This window comes from Sebastes fasciatus, chromosome 11 (genome assembly GCF_043250625.1).
Source record: "Sebastes fasciatus isolate fSebFas1 chromosome 11, fSebFas1.pri, whole genome shotgun sequence".
In the NCBI taxonomy this organism is placed as follows: Eukaryota; Metazoa; Chordata; class Actinopteri; order Perciformes; family Sebastidae; genus Sebastes; species Sebastes fasciatus.
In genome coordinates, this window is record NC_133805.1 from 33,748,151 (window position 1) to 33,775,979 (window position 27,829).

Below are 27,829 nucleotides of genomic sequence, written 5' to 3' on the forward strand. Positions count from 1 at the left end.
GTTCCCTTTAGATTTGTCAAGCTGCTGTGTTTTTAGAATAAACAGATCATATAGAAACATTCGATATGTATGCAACATAGCTTTGTTTTCTCTCTGTGTGTCACACCTCCACACCACCTTATCACTCCCCCCCACAAACTCCCCTCCTTTGTTCCCCCCTTCCCTCTGCCTCCACCGTCATCCTTCCTTCACCCCTCCTCGTCTTTCCTTCCTTTACTTGTCTTTCTTCTTCACTCCTTTATGTGCCACCCTTCAACCTCATCTCTCCCCCTCCATCCTTTCAAAAGGACTTCCCATCGAGGGATCTTGACAGCGTTCCCTAGACAGTATCTATTCCCCCCCCCCCCTAGAGGGAATTGAACCGTGGAGGACCGTGTGACGGGTATCTGCCAAAAACTGTGTGACACCCTTTGAGTTTTCCATGGGGGCTCTTTGATGGGCTGCACTTGCATGCTTTTCATGTGGGTGCATGTGTGTCTCTCTGTTGCGTCAGGTAGAGCAGGGGATCTGTGTCGGCCTTAAAAGATTTTTTTTTTTGTTCAAACAATTGGCTAAATTATTAGAATGTCCTTTTTTTTACACCATACAAGGACAGGTGTCTTTTTGTGTGAACACTCTTAAATGAATACAGACAGTGTGGAACAATAAGGGAACAATTAGTCCATTTTCTGTTGACTGAACTCATTAGGACTACATTGCAGTTCCAAAACTTTTTTATCTGCATGTTCCAGTTGAAACCGGCAGCTTTGACTTTTCATTTTTGATAAAAGTTAGTTTTGAATCCAGTGTGGGGTCAACACCACCTGTATTTATTTATTTATTTAGCGAATGCAAAGTGCTCGAGCCAGGCGGTTGCCTCCTGGTCTGCTGTATGGAGGGTGACTAACCTTCCTTTTAGACTGTGGAGCGGGCAAGCATCAAGGATATGTTCCATTGTTTGCACCTCTCCACAAGCACACAATGGGCTTGGGCTGCTGCCTCATTTGTGAAGGCAGCCGGCCAAGCAGGGGCCATGTCCGGACCTGAATCTATTGACGGTTGATCACTGTATCCTTGGCAGGTTGGTGCCAGGGACCTGTTGGGTGGAGTTCTGACACCAGGTGTTTGTTTGGGACATCCCTGGGCTCCCATTCCTTTTCCCCAAGCTGATTGGGTGGTGAAGTCAGCTGGTGGGGTATTCTTCCAAATGGGTCGTCTGGATGGAAGACGGGCAGTGGGTGGGTTGTAGATGTCTGCATGGATTGGTAGATGAGGAGAATCTTTGACCTTTTGAAGCATCCTTTGAGTAGATGCTACTCGCCGGATATGTGGGGTGGGGGGGGGGTATATTGGATAAGACAGGGAGCCAGGGGAGTGGTGTTGAACGAATAGTCCCGGTTATGATTTGCATGGTTGTGTTGAGCTGTGTGTCCACAAGGTGTTTATGGGGTGACCAAACAGGGGCACAGTATACTGCTGCGGAGTATGCAAGGGCCGCTGCCGAGGTACGCAGCGTGGGGGCTGCTGCCTGTAAGATAGCAGATCAATCACAGCACAAAGAACACCTATTTTATTGACTGGAAATTGTCATGAGTTGCTTGTTTTCTCCGACTCATCATAACCTTTATTTAACTAGGAAGTCACGTTGAGGTTAAAACCTCTTTTACAAGTGAGACCTAGCCAAGACGGGGTCGAATAGCAGCATTCAACACATAACAAGATACCAATGTTGAATTACGGCAGCAACAACAGGTACGACAAAATATATTACATCACACAGTGCATCGACAGGGCAGCATTTTGGTCATGTCCAAAAACCTAAAACAAATCTAATAATATAGAGCAGAGAAAATCTGAATATTTTAAACATTTAATAAATCACATAAATATTTAACCAATTAATCGTTCAAGCACTAGTTTAAATAGCACAAATCACAACTACGAGCACAAGTATGTAGGGAAGAAATAAAGAGCCGTCACATTCATATGCACATACAGTATACACGCACCCTGACAACCCTTCCAACAGACTGTCTGTGTTCTCTGGTAGAGTCCACACACACACATGTAGACCTCCACACAGCCTCGGTGCAGTCAGCCCTCCATCAGGGGACGGCTGTAGCCACTGCTACCTAGTTAGGAGATGTTTTGACAGGAGTCGGGGAGCTTTGTCTGCCAGGAAGCAGACTGTGTGGGGTGGGGAGGATGGGGGATCCTCCAGTCAGCCGCTCCAGGGGATTCACTGCATCACCTGTCCACAATAGAATGCACTGTGGCCTTTTATTGCTCTATCACATGGGCTAGATTTACCAGGCAGTTTGACTTCCATCTGTTGGAGGAGAGAAACTGTGTCTGTGTCGCTGTATTTTAAAATGATCATATCCTGATAAAGTCAGCAGGCCTGAAGAGGGTGTGATCAAGGAATGGGTGTGCAAAAATAAAGGGTATCATTTAGGGCTGTGACTAAAGATTATTTTCATTATCGATTAATGGACCCGATTGTTTCCTCAATCAATTATATTGTCTATAAAATGTGTAAAATGGTCAATATAATGTCCCACAGCTCGAGAAGATCCATACATTTACTTGTGTTATTTGACCATCCGTCCAATACCCAGTGATGTCAGTTTAATGTCATAGATGACAAAGAAAAGCAACAAATCTTCACCTTGAGATGCTGGAACAATATGGTTCCACGCCGCCGACAGCGGTGGCCGGAGGCATTATGTTTTCGAGTTGTCCATCCGTCTGTCCGTCGACGTCCGTCCTTCCCATTCTCATGATATCTCAGGAACACCTGGAGGGAATTTCTTCAAATTTGGCACAAATGTCGTCTTGGACTCAAGGATGAACTGACTAGAATTTGGAGGTCAAAGGTCAAGGTCACTGTGACCTCACACAACACATTTTTGGCCATAACTCATATTCATATTATGTTAATTATGACAATTTCACATAAATGTCAAATAGGATAAAATGATACAGTGATGACATTTTGGACAGACATGGATGTAAACTGCGACTTCACTGGTCGGCAGAGGCGGTAATTCTATTTGCTCAAAAAATTATTAATGGATTACCCAAATAGCTTAATTGTCTTTTGAACAATTGATCGATAAATCAACTATTCATTGCAGCTTTAGTAACAATCCTGAAGGCTCATCCCATCCCTTGAAAGCCACGGTCTCCCCTGTGTCTTCTGACCGCAGTTGGGAGGCTGAAGCAGGAAGAGTTGACACTGTTTTGCAAGACGGGATTCACTTCACTTCCATGTAGTTTGTGTTGGACTCTGAGTCTGAACAGCGTAGCCAAACGCGAGCACGCATGGGACACTGACCCGGAATGATTTATACGTGTGGGAAGTTACAAACAGTACTTTTAAAGGACAACCACTCTACCCACTGAGCTACAGCTTCCCCCAAGATGTGTACCTTGAATTTATTAGACAAATAATTCTCTGGATAGCAGATATCTGTAGCTACTTCATATTGTTACTCATACTGTCAGTGTGTTTCTGCCATGAATACTGGTGTTACAGAATGCCATCTTTAATGGTTATTTCGTATTCTTTAGCTGTTCGACTCAGATTCCAAATAAAAAATGTTCTGGCTCTGCAATAGTCAAAGACTCTTGTAATAGAATTTCTTGGCTGAATAATTTTTTTATAATTCTTTAGTAATTGAACTAAAACAACACGATACCCACAGCAGCAACATTATTGCTGGCATTTTGCAAAAAAGTCTATCTGCACTGCAGTCTACCTTAGCAACCCATACCCAGCCCAAACACACTCACAGAAGACAAATGGTGACAAATTGTAAGCTATCCCACTTTGCCACCCCTTCTTCAGTCCACTTCCAGAACTAATTTACCCCTGACTCACCAAATCCCACAGAATTTCCACCTGTGAACAGTCCCAGTGGTCAGCACAATTGGGAGTTCAGGCTGCTGCATCGAGTTGAAAGCCAGGAAGAGGTGGAGGGGGGATGGAGTCTAACGGGGTGAGGGGGGGAGCAAGACAGAGGAAGCGTCTGTAACCTGCTGATGCTATGGGTGTTTCATGGTTGGCCTCCTTTGAAACGTTTGTCTTGAGGAGAAGCAGGAAAGTCTTTATGCATGTCTGCAGTGCCTGGTGGTGTTCTCAGCTGCAGCTGGTTCTCTGGGATCTGTCGGTGGAGGACAGGGAGGAGGGTACCCAGGATTTCCTTTAAGATGACTGCAGGACTCTGGGGATTTCGGCTAACAGATGTGAAGTTAAACAACTCTAACATCTGGTACACCATGGAGAGGTTAAGCAGGAGTTAATGTTTGGAGTGAGATTACAAATATTTCTGAGGAGCTGAGCTCTTTGTGGTGGCGCAAAACCACAATATGTAGAATCTAATGGCAACTTTTTCTAGTTAAGTGAAAATAGCCAAATAAAAAGCTTAAGAAGGAGCTGTTTCTGAAGATCAGCACTGTTACAAACAGGGAATGAAAATCCATCTGAGGCATTCTGCCACTTGTAGGTCAGCCGGTCAGACTCTTATCAGGTCATTAAAAGCGTGTTATCAGTCGTTCTAAGCCTCCTAGATGTGGGTCAGAAGGGGTCTGCTTCACCCACTAGTATGTTTTATCATCTATTCACATGGGCGATCACCAAAAGAAAGAATAAAAGAAGAAAACAGGGACTTCTAGCAAACGTGGTAATTGTCCCATCCATCTGCAACCGCTTATCCCGTTAGGGGTCGCGGGGGGGCTGGAGCCGATCCCAGGGCGAAGGCAGGGTACACCCTGGACAGGTCGCCAGTCCATCGCAGGGCTGACACATAGAGACATACAACCATTCACGCTCACATTCACACCTACGGGCAATTTTAGAGTCCACAATTAACCTAACCTGCATGTCTTTGGACTGTGGGAGGAAACCGGAGTACCCGGAGAAAACCCACGCTAACACGGGGAGAACATGCAAACTCCACACAGAAGGGTCCCAAGCCGGATTCGAACCTGCAACCCTCTAGCTGTGAGGCGCCAGTGCTAACCACTGCACCACCGTGGTAATTGTGACAGGAGCAAAAGTGGAAATCGGACGCTGTAGTAAAACTCCATATGGGGTGGAGGTCGGGTGTAATGGAGTTTGTGTTCACAACCTTAAGTTTCGCTTCCAAACGTAGTTATTGTAAAAGACCAATGTGTAACAATTAAGGGGATCTATTGGCAGAAATGGAATATAACATTAATAAGTATGTTTTCTTTAATGTATAATCACCTGAAAATAAGATTTGTTGTGTTTTTGTTACTTTAGAATGAGACGTTTATATCTACATGGGGAGCGGGTCTCCTCCATGTAGTCCGCCATGTTGCACCGTCATGTTTCTACAGTAGCCCAGAATGGACAAACCAAACTGTTAACTTTTCCTGCTTGGGCCGGAGTCGATAACGTTACTCACTCCCGTCGCCACCGCTCTCTCTTTCTTGCTTCACCACTCACTTGCCACGTACACACACACTCTGAGCACTCTACTCTAGAGAGGGCCATTCGCGTTTACGCGTCGGCCACCGTAGCACAAGTTGAAATCTGCAACCTCACTACTAGATACCGCTGGATCCTACACACTGTCCCTTTAAGCCAAAACATGATCTTTTTACATAAAATTAACCGAGTGGTTTTGTTGCCTAAAAGCTCAACAAGCTGTTTCGTTTGTTTTCAAAACGTAACGTTGCATTCAGTTTGACGTGTTAGAACGTGTTAAGTTTCACTTTCACTTTTACAACATAGTAGGCGTAGCAGGCTCCTATTGACCCACATCCATCACTGATAATGCACATTTAATGAGCTGATAACAGTTGAATTGGGCGAGTAGGTGGCCATACTTGCGTGGAGGAGTTTTTGTTTGATTAACTGGTTTGTTGACCTTCAACCTCAAATATCAAAGGTAATCACTGAATGATAAAGAAACCAAAATCACTGTAAATCCGGTCTGACTTTGCTAAAGTTACCACACTTTAGCTCTGCATATCCTGTGGCTCATTTTGGTTCAGCGAACTTTGGTTTAGTGAGAATATTTCTACATCCACGGCTCGTCCCTGGAGAAGTATGTGTTTAACAGCATATCTGCATGTGTGAGGGGCGGTAATGATGCTAGACCATTCAGTATCACTTGTGAACTGTTATTATTGTTGATCTCATCTCATGGTTAATTGTGCTTTGATTTGTAACAAAATTCCTAAGTAAATGAAAGCAGTAGCAGTAGACTTACATCAATGTATACTGTAAGTTATACTTTCTCTGCAAGTACGTGAAGGTCCGCTAGGGTCTGCTTGATGTAAATGTCATCGTCAGAGGGTGTAAGCAAAGGCTCTGTGCAGACTTCTGCTAAAACACCTATTCGTCGTGACTGCATGGACAGTCTGCACGGCCACTACGCTGCAAGTGGTAGTGTAGCGATCCACTCAGGCTGGTCTCATACGCCGTTCGTAGCTATACCTACGAAAAGTAATGCACTGTAATTTGTGTATATCCCAGGAAATCAATTTGTGTGTAATTCACGTAATCGTGAACCAGGAAATATAAATTGCCGGTGTTCGTTTCCCATGTGATAGTTGATAGTTGATTTCATAGTTGATTTATTTGTAATGCGACTTTCGGAGTTATTTCAAGCCAAACCACGATCTTTTCCAAAACCTAACTAAGCAGTTATTTCGCCTAAACCTTTGGAAGTTGTTTCCTGTGAAGATGGAAGAAAAGAGTGTATGCATGTTACAATCGAAATTGACACGTGTTGCTGGACATCCATAGGAAAATGAACGCAAAAGGAGGGATGACTTTTTCGTAAAATATCACACGAACCGTTGCGTGAGAATAGGTTGATCTATGAATATAGTATGCATGAGTGGAAAACACTCCTGCAAGAGAAGAGTATAAACAGAATTATTATGTGTCCATGGTGTCCGCAGCTGTCCGTGTACGTCTCCGTTTGGGAGTATAACCGAGGCTTAAGGTCGCATCCAGACAGACAAAAGCGCTGTGTGATAAAACGCAGCACCCTTATATATTTTGATAAGACTAATACGTACTGACACAGAAGGAATGCAAGGTAGTCCAACAAAAAAGTTGAAATGACACTTGATATCTTTCCATAGTTGTAAAAATCCTGTCTCATAGTATTATAAACCAATGTGCACTGTTTGGTGTCTGATAAGCCTTCAAATACATTTATGTATTTCTCGAACAGACTTACTGGATCAGATTTTATGTCTCACCGGGAACCTTTTAACACAGGGCTGTGTTCTGTCTGAAATCCATTGCATCTCTAACATTTATTGCAGTGCGTTAAAAGCTCAAGGTCTCAACCGTCAAAGAGAAGGCTCCGCTTAGCTTTTGAAAATGATAGAACAAAATTACAAATCCAAGGTATTTGTGTGTTGCCGTCTCATAGCTGCAGAGCTTCAGCTGCTTACAAAACAGAAATTGTGATTTTTCTTTGTATTTCTGCGAAAAAAAATCACATTTGTTTTGGTGGTCTGGAAAACACGTCTCCAAAAGCTACTGTATATTGAATATTTCATGAGTCCCAGTTTTTAATGAATGCTTGCTGAACCAGTGCTGCACTTTAGCTCCATTCCCTAGAGGAATTGTTTGGAAAAACACATTTTTGGCTGCTATTCTAAAGTACATGAGATGATTTGGTAACTGAAATGTTTCAGAGATACGAGTAGACATGAGTCACAGTGTAGTAATTTTACATTTGTATTGTCAGAACTAAAACAAACAAATGAGTAACAAGTATACAGTATATGTACCATCTTGAAACATAGATGTAAATATCTTATTCAAATTGGCAAACTAGACTGCCACACTTGAAATAATATAACAAGTCTGACTTCTGTCTTAATGTTGATAAAAACATGTTGTGTAGAATGTAATGTCAGGAGCTCCTATTTGTAAAAAGATGTGATATGGATGGTTTAAGTGCACGTGAGGATGGGCTCATGCTATGTTCATGGATTTGCCAAATACCAGCCTCTGTCTGAGCCGTCTCCCTGGCATCTAGGACACGCATTACCATGGCAATCATACATCAGATACTCACTCTTTCTCTCACAAAATTGCCTGCTGTCACAAGATGCCTCTAGTCTCATTTTCCTCCTATGCAGCCCCGAAACAGAGGGAAAAGGGCCCCCTGCCTCCTGATGATAATGGATCCTAATTTGACTTAGATTATGATTTATCAGATGCTGCCGATGCTTCCGTCGGCCAGTATTATACAGCTCTCTGAAAATTGGAACCATTACAAGTGAGACGTCCATCCGTCACCCCCCAGTTGCCATAACAGAGAGAAAGAGAGAGCGCCGTACGAGCTGGACTATGATGCTTTCCCCAGAAATTAGACTGCTCCAATTCGATTTCCTTTTCCTCTGTCAATGTCATTCTCCCTCCCCTCCCCTTCATTTCTCCCTGCTGTCTTTCCTCCCCAGACCACGCCACACCAAAATGATCAGCCGGGCGCTGGAGATATGCATCAGTCAAACCCCTTACCTTTCTCACCAAATCTGGCATTGGAATTCTAATTTGGCCTCGCTCTACTTCTTTCCTTCAGCTACAATCGCCTCAGCCTGCAGCCCAAATGACTGCTATCTCACTATTCCCTTTCTCCGTCCCGTCCCTCATTTCCTTTTTCTGCCTTTTTAAAAAGGCGATCCATTCTTCTGTCATAGAAGAGATGAATCCTTTCTCTGGTTGAATAATGTCGCACTCGGACTGTCCGCTCCCTAATGTACAGATCATTGTGGCAGCTAGCTAATGTAGGCTTGCATTGTGTAATTCAGTCTTTGATACATTCAAAGATAAATCAGTTTTTTTTTTTAGTCTTTCTGACTTCGTGGATTTCATGCATCCAATAGCTTCACAGTCATTATTAGTCATTGCAGTTATTTTTTCCCCTGTATTCTCCCCATCTGAAATGCCCAATTGCCTCTACACAAGTCTACTATTGTGCTGTTGAGTATAAGTCTTCACACTTCCTCTTGGTTCCGTTTAATTGGATTCCCGTATGGCCCTTTTCTGTCGCTATGTGGATCTGTTTGGGTAGACCGCGTTTTTAGATAGGATCTAATTTTTCTTAGGTCTGACCAGATCTAACTGTCCTCAGGTCCTTTTCATATCGAGTGTCATCTTTTTTGAAAATTAATTTTTGCAGTGCCAGTATTGAGATTCACCTGGAGGGCGTAACACTCAGACGTTACACCCTCAAGTTCCAGAATCACCTTTAGCCGTGTTTCCCTTGCGTGGTACGACTCTGCTCAACTCGACTCGACTCACTTTTGGTAAGAGGTCCTTTGTCTGTTTGCCGTGTTTCAACTGCAGATAGTAGCCCCTCAGTGTAGGTGGGGATTCTCAGCCGATCGGCGTAGCGACGGTGTGTGAAACCGGCGTGACATCATCTTCAACGGGACACTCGCTGAATCATTTCATCAGCAACCAAACAGAGAAACGTCTGCACTCCGTCAATTTTTCGGCATAGTTTTGCAAGCTGCCATTTTTCTAAAATCTGGGTCGGGTGAAAAAAAAAAAATTGTGGTCGCTATTGTCGGTAGCTTGGCTATTTAAAAATGGCGGCTTTGTGCAGGATGTCCCTCTAGTGATGATTCTCTCTGACCAATCAGTGGTCTGCAGTGTTTTAGTTCCATCTTCTAGTATCGGCTCAGCTCGCTTGGAACCTCGACCGTGGTGGTACCAAAAATGGAGTGGTTCTATTGGTACCATCCACAATTTTTGTTAATGGAAACGCCAAAAATAACCTTTCTAATATGTAACAAACAGAACTGGACTGCTCGGAGGAAACACAGCTTTTGCTGGTGGGCGGGTACTTTACTATGCCATGTCTGCACCCATTAAGGACATATTTTCAGGTAGATGACTGACGGTAGTTTTTATTTCCTCCCCTGATATTCAAACAACTTCAAGAAAAGATACCAAGGCTAACTTAGGCCAACAGTAGTCTATACTAAGTGTAATACAAGTGCCTAGATTGGTCACACCTCTGCAACTCCCTTAGTGGTTCTTCAGTCATTAAATAACTGGCAAAATTCATCCATACTCGGTGGCTTATATATTTTAAAGATCCTTCTGATGTGCGAGGTTTACACTGACAGTAAAGTGGTGATGATGAAATGATGATAATACTTTATTGTCAGATCATGTCTGAACTCTTTCTTGCATCTCAGCAGCTCCATTTGCAACATCAACAAAGACAAAAAATTGAAGACAGGAAATAAGGATACGTACATTTAACATACCATTACAATCACCGCAGACAATATATTCAAGACCCTTCAACGTACATTTGATCTGTGATTAGGCTCCATATTTAATTTTCCGATCGACTGGTGCACAAAAGAGTGCTTCAGTGTAACCTTATTAAATCGTGGAACCCTGTATCTCCAGTTTGACGGCTACGATTTATATTCACTGTTCAGGACATTGTTGTTGGCCACTTGGGTCCGCAGGCATCCTGACAAAAAAACAAGAATCTTGAAGGGAAACTCTGTGATGCTCTGCCAGCATGAAAAGACAAGAGCCAAAGAACTTGTGCAAATGTGGTTTCTGATTCCAACTGAACTTTATTCATGAGTGTGAAGGAGTCAGGCCTGGTTATCAATGTTTAGTTTAGCTGAGACCTCATAAAAATGTAAAAAAGAAAGTTGGACTCTTTAATGCCTCCCTAATCCACCGCTGATAAGACGGTGCACTCACCCTGCTGGTTTTAAAATCCTCTCTTCTTCCCCTCACACTTTCATCTCACACTTTGGGTCCTCCAACTCCACCAGTAATTTGCACAACCTGTGGGAAAACACGGCTCTTGTGGACGCAGGCAGGTTGAAACTAGTTTTCGCTTCTCTGCAGAGTTGTTAAAGCACCACTACAAGTTAATGGGCTAGAAGAGCCTACTTTACGGTCGTGTTGACACAGAAAGGAATAATTAGTAGGGCGCGATGCCGGCTGCGGTGAAGCCATTAACTCAGGAGACCCCGTATCCAAACCTTGTTGCCTGGTTACAGTTTCCCCAGGTGACTGAATGTGCTGAATCATGGTGGTAGGCTGTGAATCATAAAAAAATAGTGGCCTGTAAGCATTAGTTATGATTGGTGGCATACTAACGGCATTTTGAAGCGCAGATATATTACAATAAGTGGCTTATCTGACAGCACAGATCTGTCCGTTGACTGATTGTATGGTGTGGTGTGATGGATGCCGCCTGCTGTTAACCCTCAGTGAGAAGGGGAGAGAGCAATGAAGCAAGGTGTGATAGAGACGGAGCAAGTGTGTGTGTGTATCTGTGTGTGAGATGAATAGAGAGATGGACTGAGACGGACGTGAATGGAAAGCTGAAAGAGCAACGGCGAGTCTGTTAAGTATGTACGTAGTGCATAGTGAACATTTGCGCAGTTTGCTTGAGTTTCGCCCTCCATCACATCGGCGTCCTGCTTTAGCTGCTTGCCTTTATTATGCTTCCCGACTAGAGATCATCATCTGTCAGTGATGGATGAGATTGTCACCGTCAGAGCACTACAACTGTGATGGCATCTTAGATCGGGAGCCAGTGTTAACATGGATAAAATCAGGTATCCATTCGCTTATTTAGCATTTCAATGTGAGGAAGGAGGAAGGAACTGCAACTTAGTGGGGGAGACAAGGAAAAGGTTTATAAAGAAAAGGGATGTCGTAGATAATAAAGAATATTCTAACAAAGAAGGGCAAATCGCTGTGGGAGATAGTCTTGAGATAGTTTGCCGTGCCACTATTGCAAGACAAATTTGACTCGTAAGTAAATATAGAATAATAATAGTGACAAAACTTAACGTCAAAATAGCTTACCATCCCTTCCAAATTGGAAAACTGACATCATGGTTCATGGAGAGATATGTTGTCTGTGAAAAGGACCATAAGGATGCAAATCGCAGTCTTCATTGTCAAAGTCAGACAATAACTTCCAACCATCCACCATGAAATCCTCCCAATAATGTTTTGCAATGCCATGACAGAGTCACACTACTTCCTCCTTTGTTACTTAAGCCTCTTTCCCACTGGATAAAAACCCCACTAACACCCACTAACAACTGGCTTTTGTCTTCAGTGAGAAAGGTTTCAATCTGCATTCATTCCCAGGACAAATGACTCTGCAGTAGTCACAGGTATTTATCGGCTCCAGCTCCGATCGGCAGTGATGGAAACATGACACCCAGGTGGACACGATAATTTTCGCCCTTTTCCGGTGCGATGCTTTGTGACGCGCGTTGAAGTGAATATATAATAAACTAGAATGGCACTCGGAGAGCGCAGACCTCCGCCAAGGTGCCTGACTTTAAAAACAGATTGTTAAATTCTTAAAAAAATCCCTGAATCCGGATTGCCACCCAAATCTAATGGATTGTTCATTGTGCCACACCCCACCCCTCCAAAAAATTTCATTCAAATCCATCACAAACGTTTGGAGTAATCCTGCTAACAGACAGACAGACAAACCAACAAACCAACAAACCAACAAACCAACAAACCAACAAACCAACAAACCAACAAACCAACAAACCAACGGCGGTGAAAACAATACCCCTTGGCCTTGGAAGGAGGTAATAAAATCAACAGAGATTTGGACAATTATCAAAATTTAACATACAAAACATACAATTGATGTGCTCTCCTCAAAGCCACCAGACTCCAGTCAGACAACAGTCATTTTACCTCTCTGATCATCAAAACACACTTGATTCAGACTCGACAGAAACAAAATAAAACTCATCAAAACCGTCTTTGTTAGTCTTTCCACTGTTCCAACAATCACCAACTCTGGTTGGAGAGTTTGAAAGAGAGACTGCATAAGTAACAGATATAAAAAGAAGTTACATTTTCAATGTTTACTAACCCTGCTTTAGTGGAAATGAGAAAAGAGTCTATCGCCTATTTCTAGCAGGTTTTTTCCGTGTTTTAAAAACCTGCATATACATATTTTGGTGGAAAAAGTGTATTAGAGAGCACAGTCATTACTCTCATGATGCATGAGGTCGTTTATCAGAAAAGCACCAACAACAATATTTAAAATAATTGAACAAAGGACCAATGCAGTGTTTTTTCTGGTGAGGAGACTCTCTAACTAACATGGCTAACCATGTTACCGTACCATGTAACAGGTCATATACATCAAGACAGTGGAATAGATACCACTGATGTAGTCAGCTTTGACAAAACACAACAACTGTTTTTTAAATGGTGTGTATAACAGAGAGGTGCAGCGAACTGTTGTTTTTACATTACGTCTGATCCCATAGTGTTTTCCCGCTGAAGGCATCCGTGAGATTACATCGCGCACAATCTCTCCTCATTTAAATCCTGACGTGAAGTTCAATTTCAGAATACATTAGAACAAACGCGTCAGAAGTGAGGAAATGGGATTGGGAGCACCTGCTAAACCACATGTGAAATGCCCCCGCAGATATCACAGTGACATATTCAAATGTGGCTCCACCTCACAATCCGATGGGGATTTGAGTAATGAAACTTAAATGGCCCACATAGGACAGCGTGCTCCCCACCTTTCCTTAAAAAGTAGGGCAGGATTACAGATATCTATCACATTTATGTGCTTGTGATCGAGCTGGCCGCCATCGATATGCTGATGTGTGCAAGCATGAAATTGTCCCATGAATTAAAAGGAGTCACATTGCTGTGTGCCACGCCATTATTGCCTCCAGTGGCGCCATAGCTTGAAATCGCAGACCAGTTACCCATCTTGCTTTACATTTCTGTGTGTGTGTGTGTTTATGTGTGCATGCATTAATATCAGTCAAATATTATATTACCATCTCTGACATTTCTGACCAGCAGCGCCCCTGGAAAAATAGAGATGCCCTATAAAACTGAAAACCAATTAAATTCAATCCGTTCCGTCGATGGATTCTAGTGTTTACTGTCTGCTTTGCACAAGTGTTGACACCCTGTGGGATTGCTGAGGCTCAGAATGAATGCTACTGTAAGTTGCGGGACGGGATCTGTGTGTGCGCGTGTGTGTGTGCGCGTGTGTGTGCGCGTGTGTGTGCGCGTGTGCGTGCGCGTGTGCGTGTGTGTGTGTGTGTGTGTGTGTGCTGCACAGAATTAATCATTTTTTTTAGAAGAGTGGCTTAAGAAAACAAATGTTTCTTTCCAAAACAACACATTTCCCTTATGGGATGAAATGCATAAAGGCTATTAGGCCGTGTTTCAAAACTGCAGATGATTTTAAACTCTTAAAGTGATGAAGAAGAAAGACAAATGAATGCCGTATTGTTTTTCAGTAAACTTATCTTCGCCGTCATGAAAGAATGTCAACTTTTATATCCAGTGTTGAACAAGCAGAGACTTAATTTCCAGTGACTCATCACATCACATTACCGCGGATCATGACTAATGAGTCAATTTATAATGTTTGTTCAAATCCTCCTACATTTCTCTGCGGACTCTGCGCTTGCTGTTAACGCTGCCCGTTGACTGCACCTCCTACCGCAACATTTCACCAACTCTAAAGAGCCATATTTCTCTCCTGATGAAAAACACACACACACATAAAGCCACTAAGCTTGGCGCTGCATGTCGGCGCCGCGCCAGTGCCGTGCCCTCTGAGAAGAGAGTGGTTTGATCCGAGCCGGTGCCGCAAACGTGCAGATGGTGTCTGATTCGGCCTGGGTTGCAGGACGTGTTAGCTACATTCATTAGCCTCTTAACTTCCCTGTCAACACGAGCTCTAACGCAGAACGGGAAATTCTGCCGTGGCAGTTTGTCTTCCTTTGCACACTAACTCTGATGCGTGTGTTTGTTATTGACGCGATGACGCAAATGCCAGGGATTTGATAATGAGTTGCTAAGTGTGGAGATATTGTATCGATTGGCATCTAATTGCTGTGTTTCTGCAGATCAATTTGGCTCCATCCGTGTTTCAGGGTTAAGCCTGTAATCCAGAGTAAAAGCAAGATCGGGTTAATAAGAGCCTTAATGGCCTCAGACACAACAGACACAGTGGCCTCTCGGCCCCTCTAATCTCTCCACCGCATCATCAGACACCAACGAGGCCGTGAGTAGTCAAGCATCTGAGCTAATCCTTTTTTTTTAACCTTTACGTGTCCGAGGAAGATCAACTGAACATGCTTGTTCTTTTTCAGCAACTTGGGAACGGTGTAGCATCATCAAAGTGATCCAGTATTAAATGTAAGCCAGCTGGGGCTGATAGCTTCTAGTTTCTGTTCTAATTATTATTTTTTATTTTGTGTCAAGTGCCTGGCCCACATCGGCTTATTAGACACCAATTACACAGTTGCCGTGGTGAAACAACACTTGTCAAAAAAAATAGCCTAATTCATTATGCAAAACATTACATTTTAAATAATAATAAACTTTGTCTCCTCTCTGAAGCTCTACAAGTAAAAGCTGCCACAACAAAAAGGCTCCTTTCCTAAAACACAAGTCGTCTTTTATAATTATCCAACCAGAAGAAGTCACAAGAGATGCCAGACAGTTTATTAGTTAGCTTTTAAATTGTCATATAAAAATGATCATTAGAATGGACTTTATCTTCAGTGACAAAAATAATGAACTAGGGATGCACCGTTTAGGGATATCGGGGCGATACTGACTCATAAAGCCGGATCGGGTATCGGTGGCAATGGGGTCTAATCTATTCAATTAAATTCTATATTTATATACTATATACATTATAGACTGGAATTTAATTTCTGTTTTCAGTTTTGACCACTTTTTTTTGCTGCATTTAAAGGTTTACACTTGGAATTGTAATTCCTGCTAAGAGTTTTTTACCAATTTGCTGTTGCACGATTTATTATTTTTTAATAGCAATTCAGTACTTTTTAAAAATTGTTTTATGTATTTATTTGTTAAATTTTGATTTACAAAGTTAGGAAAGCAATGTTTAAGTCAAGCCTTACACATTAAAGAATGATCCCAGTCACTTCCACACAGTGAGGTCATTAATTAAGCACTCGTATCGGCTGATATCCAAAGCCCAGGTGTCGGTATCGGGACTGATAAAGTCTGATCGGTGCATCCCTAACATACACTGTGCCTTCCCTCTTCAGGGAGAGCAATTAACCGACCCGTCGTGTACTTTAATGCAAATGTACACACAGATTTGGGGAATTTTGCTTCACATAAAGTTCTACACTACTCTAATCATTATGGAACAACATGCTGGCAAATTTGGTTTGCACCATACATCAATCATCTTTCTTTAGCACACTATAGTCTGATTTGAAATACACACTTTCACTTCACTAATCCAAGGATGCCCATGCAAAATGTCCCAAGTGAAGACCTTTCTAGTATTCAACTGTTACTACCGAGTAGTGACATCTATCCCAGATTAGTGTGTGACTGCTTGAGGAAGCAGGCCCATCTTTGCTTCAGTAGAGAACAGTGCACTCTGCCATACAACAGCTCACAGACGGAGCGTTAGCCGCTAGCACCGGTTAGCAAGGGCATCCGTCTCCCTCCTAGCTGTCTGTGAGCCTTCGATCAATAGACCTGGATTATCATCTTCAGCATCTCGGTTCATTTTTCACAGCAGGCAAAGGCTCCACCAGCTGCTCTCTCTTTGTCAGAGGATGTAGGGCCTAGTTCCCTCCATCTGATAAGATTACAGGAACTAACCGCCGAAGCTGCTGCGTTCAGGGGGGACACGTATTCGCGACGTGCACCGGTTTCTTACTGTGCGTATCGGAACATCAGTAAATGTTTATTTAACAGGCCGGCGAGCTAGTCAGTACAACAGTCACATTCAGGATGGGAATCCCATGACTACCCATGCTTAATTAAATGTTTAATTAAGACGGTGGCTTTTAATTAAAAAGCTGATTATTATGAAATAAGGATTATTGGCAAATGAAATAGATAGGATATCTCCGAATACAATCCCTGTATTATTAAGAGCGAGGGGTGATTTTATATGAATCAGCAACTGTTAATTAAGGGCAAAGGATGGCCTTTAATTTAACGAGGGGATAGACTTTGATGAGGTTTAAGAAACACTGACATGTCTTGGACGGCTTTGTTAACAGACCTTCGCACAGTGCCGTATGTATGCCGCACGCTTGGGGTGATGCTTTCATCTGAGACTTTGAAGTGTGAACCAACAATGCTGCTCTTGTGTCCTCAAGATCACCCCACTTGTAATCCACTCGCCACGAGGGCCCTCGTCACAAAACAGACACAAGACCCACTTGAATCTCTCCACCCGTGTAGGCCTCGGGACTTCGCTGTATGTGTTCAAATGGTCCTTGTGGGCCAGCTGGTGGCTAGTGGGGTCGAAACCAGCTGTTTCTTTTTTTTTTGACACCCTCAGCTTTGCATTCAAGGGCACGTTGATCCACTAAAAGTCACCAAATCCTCTAAATGAGTGGACGGTTCTTAAATTTATGGCCATGTACAGTTGGTGGTAGGTCTGAGGGATGCTCATATAGGCATGGGAAGAGCGGCCTGTGTGAATGAGGCCATTCATTTATAATCCACAGGATTAGGACTCTGTCCCATCAGCTGCCTCTGTCACTTACTGTACGTTGCCCCATAGAGGGGCCTTCCTTCTATCTGTTGGCATGCTTTGATTGGGATCCGTGGAAGCAGCGTCAATGTCACAGGGGATTTTGAAGTGACGGCAAAGATCTGATAAATCCTATTAGTTTGGAGTTGGGTCCAATTTGGACCACTTCCTCTTCTTATGCCAAATGAAGCAAGAACTTCCTGGCTGTCTTTAATTGCTTCAATCTTGCTCTCAAAGCTTTGTTTCTTTTAAATCTGTGTGTGTCTTTGGGACATACGGTATATTGGCTTTGTGGTTCTGAGATCGAAGTCTGGCCACAATGTAGACTTCTTACTGTAAGCCCTACAAAAGCACCCTCCTTGATCACAGCCCTAAGTGATGAATTCATACTTCTGGCCATCAGAAAGAGTAGCATTGTTCTCACCAAGTTAATTGCTGAGATCTACAGTAGCATCATGGCAACGTCACTAAAAAGAAGTACAACAAGCTGCCAGATAATCACACATTTTCAACAACCATTCAGATTAGCCAAAGTTAATTTGAAAAGAAAACAAAGGCGGAAAGATTATTCCCCAAACAATCTTCCTGGTTCAAAGTAGGTATATCACGAGAACCGATACTCAGGTACCAAGTCGATGCCAAAATTCTGCAAACTCATTTTTCTACAGAAGGTACCGTCAGGGCTCGAGCAGTAAACTCACGACCATTTTTTCCCTGATAATGCTTCATTGCGAACAACAAATCCATGTTGAAATCTGCAGGACGAGAGCTAATTAGCGTTAGCTGTTAGCTCCGTGCAGGACTGTGCTGCTTACCGGCTGCTATCCGCTAACGTTAACTAGCTCCCATCCTTCCGACTATCACACGGGAGGTGCCATTGATTTACATTATGATGCGTTCATGCTCTGTTCAGTAACGAGTATTTGGCGAAGGCAAATTCTAACGTTATCATGGTGTGTTTAAATGTAATCTTGTAAAATGTAGTTTTTTGAAACTTGAATAAAGTTATTTGAAGGAGATGTTTTCACAGCAATATAAAATAGATGATAAAGAGGGAATTATGACCTGTTTAACTTCCTAACAAACACCAGTATGCAAATGGTAATAAAGGAGTGAATGTTAAAGTACATGGGATTTATTGTTCAGTTTTTTGCTGTGGAATCGAATTGGTATCTAGAATCGTGGAATTTCACTGGTATTGGTATCGACTACTAAATGTATGGTATCGTTACATCCCCAGTTAAAAGTAAAGCCAAGTGTCAACACTAACACCCAAATTGTGATAATGAAATTGTCCTTTGATTGCCTCAATCTTATTCCCCAAGCGTCTTTTTTTTTGCAGCAGGCTTCATTAGAACATAGTGTAGCAGTCTGCCCACAGTGCAGACATTACATCTTCTCAAAGCTCCCTCCTTCCCAGGCTTAAGACCGAGACAGACAGCTTTTCAGGGGGCACGCCCAACCATGAAAGGCAGGGTGCATCTCAGCGTAAACAGCTTTGCTGGCAGCCCAGTCAGCAAGCCCACAGTCCTGTTATTGAGTCCCAGAGACACTCCACTCAACAAAGCCACACAGTGACCTTTCAGCCTCATACAGCAGTGCCAGATATTGAGTGAGCCTGTCCAGAGGATGAAGCTCATCTCAGACTAAATCTCAGCCCGCTGCTCTTCCCTGTCTCTGGGGTTCTTTTGGCACTACAGTTGTATTACAGTGTTGCTCTTTCTTTGATTGATTTACAGAGTTTTGTCAGACTAGAAGATTGGATATCTTTGATCCCTTTATTTGAGTTTCTCTTCTCTTCAGTCTCTCGGGCAGGGTATAGGATGGGTCTATAGGTTGCCTTAATGATGATATACTTTTGATTACAGGGTTGAGCAACCATCTCAGAAGAGGGACCATCTTTCATTCAGACTGAGTCACTGTGCTTCTTCATACTGTGGACTTACTTCATCCGTGGCAAACTAATAAATTATCATCATTGTGATTTTTCTAGTTTCTTCTAATGGTACACACATCTGTTTACAGGTTCCCCCTCTATCAGATATGAGCCTTTCTGTTGCAGCTGGCATTTAGGCCATGACCCGTAGCCAGAGGTTCACACATCAGGTCAGCTGTGTTCTAAAGAGGCCAAGCGGCTGTGTTACATATCACAGAGATTAGCAGGATCACATATGACAGGTCCCTGGTCTTTTACAGGACTGACTGCCTCTGGCTTTTCCATTGTGTGCGTCTGGAGTTAATAGCTGGCTAAGTTGGTGGTGCTAGCACTAGCACTATAAACTCCATTATCTGGTTGTTTTGTCATGGATGAAATGAATTTAGGCAGTTATTGCATTAATGTTAATGCCCAGATGGAGTCATTGACCTCATGAAGATCGATTGATGTTCTAGTCTTGTTTAAACAGTGCAGTTACTATAATTCAGGTTTAAGTGATAATATAAATACTGTGAAAGTATCAAAACGCTCAATCCACAGATAAACACACAGCCCGTATTCAGATACTGTGCGTTTGAAACAAGCCGTCAGGATTTCTTTACATTTGTGATGTCACAAATCTACAATATTTAGACAATTTCCCAGTTTTAAACGTAAACATTCTAAATGTGTCCCAGTTTATTTCCTGTTGCAGTGTATGTAAATTACATCAGCTGACAGGAAGTAAACATGGACCCAAACTGTTGCCCAGCAATGCAATTCCGTTGTAATTCCGTTGAAATGCGCTAAAACGGAGCATTTCAGACAGAGGGTAAATACAGGTATATTCAGGCAGACAGTATGAGAAAGATAATGTGTTGTTTGAACATTACAGCATGTAAACATGCTCTAGTAGAAACACAAAATACAAGTATAAACCAGAAAATGAGCATGATATGTCCCCTTTAAAATATTTCTAAGCAAAAACATTTTTTGCAAAACTAAACTAAGGGGAGCTTTGCGACTGGAAAGAGTTGCAGGTTTGACCTTTTTTGAGTCTTACAGATAAGAAAGTCTCCAGGAATTTCCTGGCGGAGTTAGAAAGTTGAAAAGTCGAGCTCGGAGTCATCGCTCCCCCGCTGGCCGTTCATTCACCGAACCCTGACTCTTCTATTCACACACACTGTTTGAGAGGGAAAATGTGTTAATTACTTTCCTCTGTAGGAGGCTGCATATATTTAACACTAACCTGTCTTCTCCTTTATACGTAAGTCCTATATTTCTCTCCCTTTATGAGTTCAGGGGCCATCTGAAACTTCTGTTAGAGAAAAAACTTGTTTGATGTCTCCTCTCCTTAAGATCCCTTAAAATAACAAAAGAAACCTATACTAAGCTGGATGGATGTCAACTATGAAAACATATGATGTATAAAGTGTGAACTCTCTGAGGTTCAGTTAAGTTTGAAGTCTAAAATGGCTCAACATTCAAAACTAAGACAAAAATCTGTCTGTAGAGTTGCAAATACAACAGTTACTAAGACAACCAGATATTTATATGTATCTGCTGGAGCTCTGATTTACATACTTTAATGCCCAAGTTACACCGTCAGTTTTTTTTTACCGTTGGAATACCTGAAATTATTTTGCAATACGGAAAAGAAAAACCCAACTTTTAGTTAGTTTAGTTTAATTTAATCAATGAACATTTTAGACCCCATAACATCTAATACAGACTCCCTTTACAGCTTATGCATTAAAATGTGTTTTGGGTGATCGGATTGCGATCGGATAGTGCTTGACCACATGAAAGTACAGGTCTTAATGCACCAAAAACACATTGAGGACGGATTAAGATCCGATCGGCCAAACCACCCCCGGAGGTGGTCAGGGACGCATTGTGACCACATTGAACACTAGTGTAAATGCTATTGCATTTTCAATTCACATATAAAAACTATGTGGGCAGAAATTTGTAATGTTAGGGCTGCTCCGAGTACCATTTTCGGGCTCCGGAGCTTTGGTAGTAGTGAACAGCGAATATTCAAAGCTTTGGCCGGTTGTGTGTGTGCTCTGTCTGCACTCATCGTCTCCTCTCCTCATCCCTCTGTGTTGTCCGAGTGTAGACGTACCTCAAAATCACGTTTGCGGGCCCTCTCCCCCTAGATGGCTGCGTTTTGAGGCTGGTGTGTCCGTGCATTACGCACCGCCTCTCGAGCAGTGCCGGCTACAAGCCCGTGCGTAATGCAGCTTTCCTCTCAGCCATTTCAGAGAAAGAAATCAGATCTCAACGTGGACACTTGAGACACATATTTAATACCAGGTGTAAATGTAATCGGGTCAAATCATATCTAGATACACTCTGGATACGAGACACATTTTCACGGCAGGTGTAAAAGGGCTCATAGTTGGAGTTGTTGACCAGATAGTTGTGAGTGACCAGCTATGGAGCGGGTTTTGTTCAGTGTACCATGAGAGAGTTACACTGAAGGCAGCATTGTTTGATGTAAGCACCGCAGGGCTGCAACACACAATAGCAGTGTGGTAGTTGAATGATATGAGGCCGGGAGGTGGGGGGGGGGGTGCTCACCGTTCACCACTAGTCTTTGTTCATTGTGATGAATAATACATCAGAGGCACATTAGTTTGATTCATACTGCTGTTGGCTCCGCTGTGAGCCCGCTCTGGGCTCTGCCGTTACTTATCACGTTTTTATCTGGCTTCAACGTATCTGGGTTGCTTTTCCAGTGTCAACAGTGCATTTGATCAATTCATAGACAAAGCACGTTGGACTTTAAAGAACTTCATCCTGCGGGCCATTTCCGCTGGAACCAGGTCACTTGTTCACAATGGACCTCTCACACTCATCAATCTTTCCCACCTCTTTTCTCTCTCTCTCTCCTCTCTCCATAGTAACCGGCTAGCCCCTAGCAACCATGACCGGATACAGAGGCTGAGGCAGGAGTTCCAGCAGGCCCAGACCGTCCCGGACGACCCCGACGACCGCAGGAGGACCTACAGCTTCGAGCAGCCCTGGGTGAGTGTCTGAAATGATGGGAACCTGTAACTGAAATCCACTGCCGGCCGGAGAAGATGACTGTAAGACTGTTTAATGTCAAGAAACGACCTCTACCAGACCAAGACTCTGCACATGCTAGTCTGAGGAGAACGCTAACAGCACCAGCTGTGGCTAACTGGAGTATGGTGCTAACCATCACTAACCCCACTATGAACAAGACTGATGACATCACCCTGTCCCCACTAGGATTACCATTAACCTCCATGGGCCTTCCTGGCTAATTGTTCTAACGCTAACACCCCCTCACCCTCAAATGTTCAACCGCCTGCATGCAGGAGTTTGCACACCTCCAGACGCAACCATCACTAACCCCCACCCACCTGTCACAACCCCACTCTACTCATCCATCGTCCCCGTCTCTGTCAGTCATCCACACCGCCCACCACCTCACGGACTTGGGTTTGTCTTCACCTTGTTTCTGTGTACAGGGGGTCTCATCTGTAAACCCTTTGTTTTTTAACTGTGCCTTTTTTACAGTTTTCAAGGTAGCGTTGTGTACATTTTAACCGGCATTTATTTAATTCAAAGCTTCACTGGCTAAGAGGAGGGATAATTAGAGCATTCTGAAGCAACATGGGGTAATAACAAGCGAACAAAAACCTGAATGCCTTCAAAGTTTTCTGGGTGATGAAATCACTTGTCATATTTTTTAGTATTTATTTTAGTCCTCCCTGCTTCTTTGCACCGCAACTCAAGTGTACTTGGTTTTACATTGTTTTGAATAACAAATTATGGTAATATGAACAGTCAGCTGTAGCGAATTTTAAATCTTGAAGATTTTACTACATTTTTCTAATTGGTAGCATCTCTGTGTAATGTGTATTATATTATTGTTCTACACACCAAAGGAGTCTTTTTCACAACATTACTTCATCTAGTTTGGGACAGCACACATTTTTGTTGACTTCACACACATTCTATCACACCATATTCTAATGCAAACACAATACATATTATTATTATTATTATTCATATATGCTGCGGTAATAAGTGGCACAAATGTGTGTTGTCCCAAACTAGATGCCTGGTGTGTTGTAAATTACGTCCTTTACAACACGTAATCGTCCTTGTTGGTTGTTTTTCTCTATACAAGGTAATTTTGCACACACTGTTGTGTTTTTGTATATTTCTGTATGAACTCTTTTTACTGCTGGTGTCTACATTACCATTTCCCACTGTAGCTTTGGTGTGCAATGGGAGAATTTGGTCCTATGATTTTTAATTGAAATGATAAAGTGAGAGCTCACAAATCAAATCACCTGTGCTCTGGCTTTTCTTTTTTCTAGCTGATAAATCCAATAAAGATGTTTTAGTTTTGTTTTGCATTCGGCAGTATTAACCAGAGTAGTAGTGCATTATAATGGGCCTCGACAGACTGGCTGCACATTCCAGCTGGCATTGTACGGCAAAAAGCAGGACAGTGTGGGAAAGAAGAGCGCAGGTCACCTCTCCCTTTGTCTCTAAACAACTGAGCGTGCTCTCAATTAAGGAGCTCAACAATACTGCAGCATTATGTTCATTTACATCAACTGCGGCGCACTCGCTATTGTCGCAAGTCTCCGTTTCCCATGAAAATTCAGTATTGAGTATCCCACACTCTGAAAGTTAAGGATTCCCCCGGCTTCCAAAGAGAGACTCTGAACATTTTAGGGCTCTTTACCGAATGAATATGTTCACATGAATTTGTGGAAATCAGCCTCTTACTGCATGCAATGGGGTCCTTCGTACTGTATAGTAAACTCATTATTATTTGCCAAAGTTAGAACCACACTGGGTTTTTAACGCCTCCGCGCCGCAGTATTATGTTTTCAGGTTGTCCGTCCATCTTCGTCCGTCCAATTCTCATGAACATGATATCTCAGGAACGCCTTGTGCGATTTTTTTTTTTTTTCAAATTTGGCACAAACGTCCACTTGGACTCAAGGATGAACTGATTAGAATTTGGTGGTCAAAAGTCAAGGTCACTGTGACCTCACAAAACACGCTTTTGGCCATAACTCAAGACTTTACATGCTAATTATGAAAATTTCAGACAAATGTCTAACAGGATAAAATGATGAAGCGATGACATTTTGGACAGACGTGGATGTAAACTGCAACTTGTTGGTGGAGGCATACAGCTATGAGGCGGTAATTCTAGTTTATTTATTACAGATATTTCTACATTTGTTCTTTTGACTGAGCCTTTCTCACCGGTTTGCAGTGGGCAGGACTGTAAAAAAGCTGATGTCGGAAATATCCACCTACCAAGTATTGGATGGTTTGTTCTGGTTGCTAAGCGGTCTTTAACCAGAGTATCGGTCGAAAATATTTCTATACTAGTGTCTATGAGATACCTGAGGTTTGGTTCCGACGCAAAACAATACCTCACTTTGAGGATTATAAGGCCCGTCTCACATTTATTTTTCGCTCTGCGCATTTTGTGTTTTTACAGGAGCGTCCTGAACGCCTTGAGTTGAAAAAACTCAAAAAACTTCATTAGTTTTTTCTCATTGTGGTGAACTTTGCTGGATATCCAGAACTGTATGACTTTACCAACCATAGATACCCTGATCTGAAGAGAAAACAGAAGTGCAGAACTTGAGATTGAAAGTTGTTTTCATTGATTTAAACTTGTACCATTGACTCTTAGGTACAGTGCATGGTTTGTGTTAAGCTAACGTTAGCACTCATACGCTGGTTGCATAGCAACAATAAAAAGATGCTTTGTTTGATCAGGACCTAGCCATGTTTCTACACAGCATTTTTTTCAAATGTTAAATGTTGTCTAAGCACAAGCAGCCATAAAAGAACTTTGCCTAAATAAGATTGTGTAAAATTGTGATTTAAATCAGAAGCTGTCTTACCAAAGAATAATTAAACAAGTCTGCAAATCTGACCAATATTTCAATTCTAACATTTGGTACTTGACCATTTTTAATGCTAAGAAAGTTGGTAACAAAAAGTATTGAGTTTCCATTTATGCTTATGTATTTACTCCCATATATTTAATGCCATAGATAAATAGTTTATATTTCAAACAAAGTGTTCAGCTGCTTTAACTGGAGGATCTACCAGGAACCATCTGTGGTTCCACAGTGGTTTCAGTCCGAGGAACCCTCTAATGGTCTTTTTTAAAGCCCTTTTACTTGTCAGAGTGCAGCTCACACTCAGGCCTGCCATGGTAATTGCATGTTATTAGACTCATGCCCTGGCCATACTGGTGGGCCGTATGGAAAACAGGAGAATGTGTCTTTGAAATTCAATTACCTCCCCCCATGCATATATTACATTTTGTTGCTTCACCTCAGTGATGTGCTGCAAACCTCAAGGAGCCTGTGTCCTTTTTCTTAATTCACCTACAACTGCCCCACTTACAGTCCTGGCAGAGACTGTACCGACAGCTCTGCACATGAGATGCTGCTGACATTCATATGCTGCTTTTTATAAGGCAGAAGACTGGTTATGATGCAAGCAAATGTCAAATAAATCAAATAGATCTTTAATAGGTTTACAGAGGAGTGCTGAAATTATTATTTCGTTTGATCCATAATGAAGTAATGCATTATCCATTTGATTATCATTTTTTGTGTTTTATATCATTGTAAATGGAATATCTCAGATTTTTTTGCTGTTGGTTAAACAAAACAAGTAAGGTGAAGACATCAGGTTGGATTCCCAGAAATTGTGATTCTAGACTGAACGATTAATTGGTTCACCTAAAATCTGATTAAATTCATATTAGAAACAATCATGAGTTGCAGCCATAATCCATTCAGAATTCACTCAGTGGGAATTCAATACAGAACCCTGTTAGCAGAGGTGGGAACAAGTCATTGTTTTTCAAGTCACAAGTAAACCTCAAGTAAGTCTTTGCACTCAAGTCTCAAGTCAATTCCCAGGTCAAGAAGGGCTAGTCCTGAGTCAAGTCCCAAGTCAACACTTAAAAGACCCAAGTCCAAAGCCAAGACTGACAAGACCCAAGTTAAGACCCAAGTCAAGTCCCAAGTGAAGACTGACAAAACCCAAGTCAAGACAGGCTAGTCCCAAGTCCAGTCCCAAGTCAAGACAGACAAGACCCAAATCAAGACAGGCTAGTCCCAAGTCCAGTCCCAGGTCAAGACAGACAAGACCCAAATCAAGTCCCAAGTCCAGTCCCAAGTCAAGACAGACGAGACCCAAATCAAGTCCCAAGTCCAGTCCAAAGTCAAGACAGACAAGACCCAAATCAAGACAGGCTAGTCCCAAGTCCATTCCCAAGTCAAGACAGACAAGACCCAAATCAAGTCCCAAGTCCAGTCCCAAGTCAAGACGGACAAGACACAAATCAAGTCCCAAGTCAAGACTGACAAGACCCAAGACAGGCTAGTCCCAAGTCAAGACTGATAATACCCAAGTCAAGACTCAAGTCAAGTCCTAAGTCAAGACTGACCATACCCAAGTTAAGTCCCAAGTCAAGACAGGCTAGTCCCAAGTCAAGACCCAAGTCAAGACCCAAGTCAAGACAGGCTAGTCCCATTCAAGTCCCAAGTCAAGACTGACGAGACCCAAGTCAAGTCAGGCTAGTCCCAAGTCAAGACTGACAAGTCCCAAGTCAAGACATGCTAGTCCCAAGTCAAGACTGACAAGGGTTGACCACCGCATAGTTTTTTGTATGTGAACAAAATTGTCTTTGGTCATTTTGTTTTTCCTACTGGCACTCATTAACGTAACGTTAGTTCTTAGTCTTTTTTAATTTTGTCAAGTCGAGTCTGAAGTCATCAAATTTGTGACTCAAGTCCAATTTGTGTGACTCGAGTCCACACCTCTGCCTGTTAATGTCATACCAATTGGACCGATATCTCTGAACCACCAATGGAAGCACTAATGATGTTGTTGTGCACCTTCCAGTCAGACTTGGACACTCAAGCTCAGGCTCACCTCTTTATATCACACCTCCAGTGAAGTCTAGTTGAATCTGTCCTACAGTTTTCACCCTCTGCGCTTGATTGGCCCAATTATCCATTTTCAACACAAGCTGTTTTCTTAGCCGTCCCTATTTAGCAACATGACTTTCATCAGTATAACATCTCTTTATTTTGCGTTGGGAGCCCTCTTCTGCTTTTTCACCGTAGTTTTGGAAGCAGGGGAGGATTGTGGGTAGCACGGTCTAATTCCATCAGAATGACTGATGCCCGCTCTCCCGGCAGCAGCGCGCCTGCTTTATTGCACTCATTTATACCACTATGGGAATAGAGGAGTTCATTCACTTGATGTTGGGGGTTTAGAAAGGGCATAATATTGCCTCTTGTATTTTACTGTAACATTTTAATGCTGCTATTAT

General features: G+C 42.5%; 1 protein-coding gene across 6 annotated transcripts in view; it reads left to right on the plus strand.

Annotated features, from left to right (window-relative positions):
* Positions 1 to 27,829, plus strand: part of pard3ab (par-3 family cell polarity regulator alpha, b) — a 336,764-nt gene that overhangs the window by 294,129 nt on the left and 14,806 nt on the right. For all 6 annotated transcript variants that reach the window (XM_074652318.1, XM_074652320.1, XM_074652319.1 and 3 more), the window contains one exon: positions 22,362 to 22,485. In XM_074652318.1, coding sequence (XP_074508419.1) covers positions 22,362 to 22,485 — 124 coding nt within the window. The remainder of the gene's footprint in view (positions 1 to 22,361; positions 22,486 to 27,829) is intronic.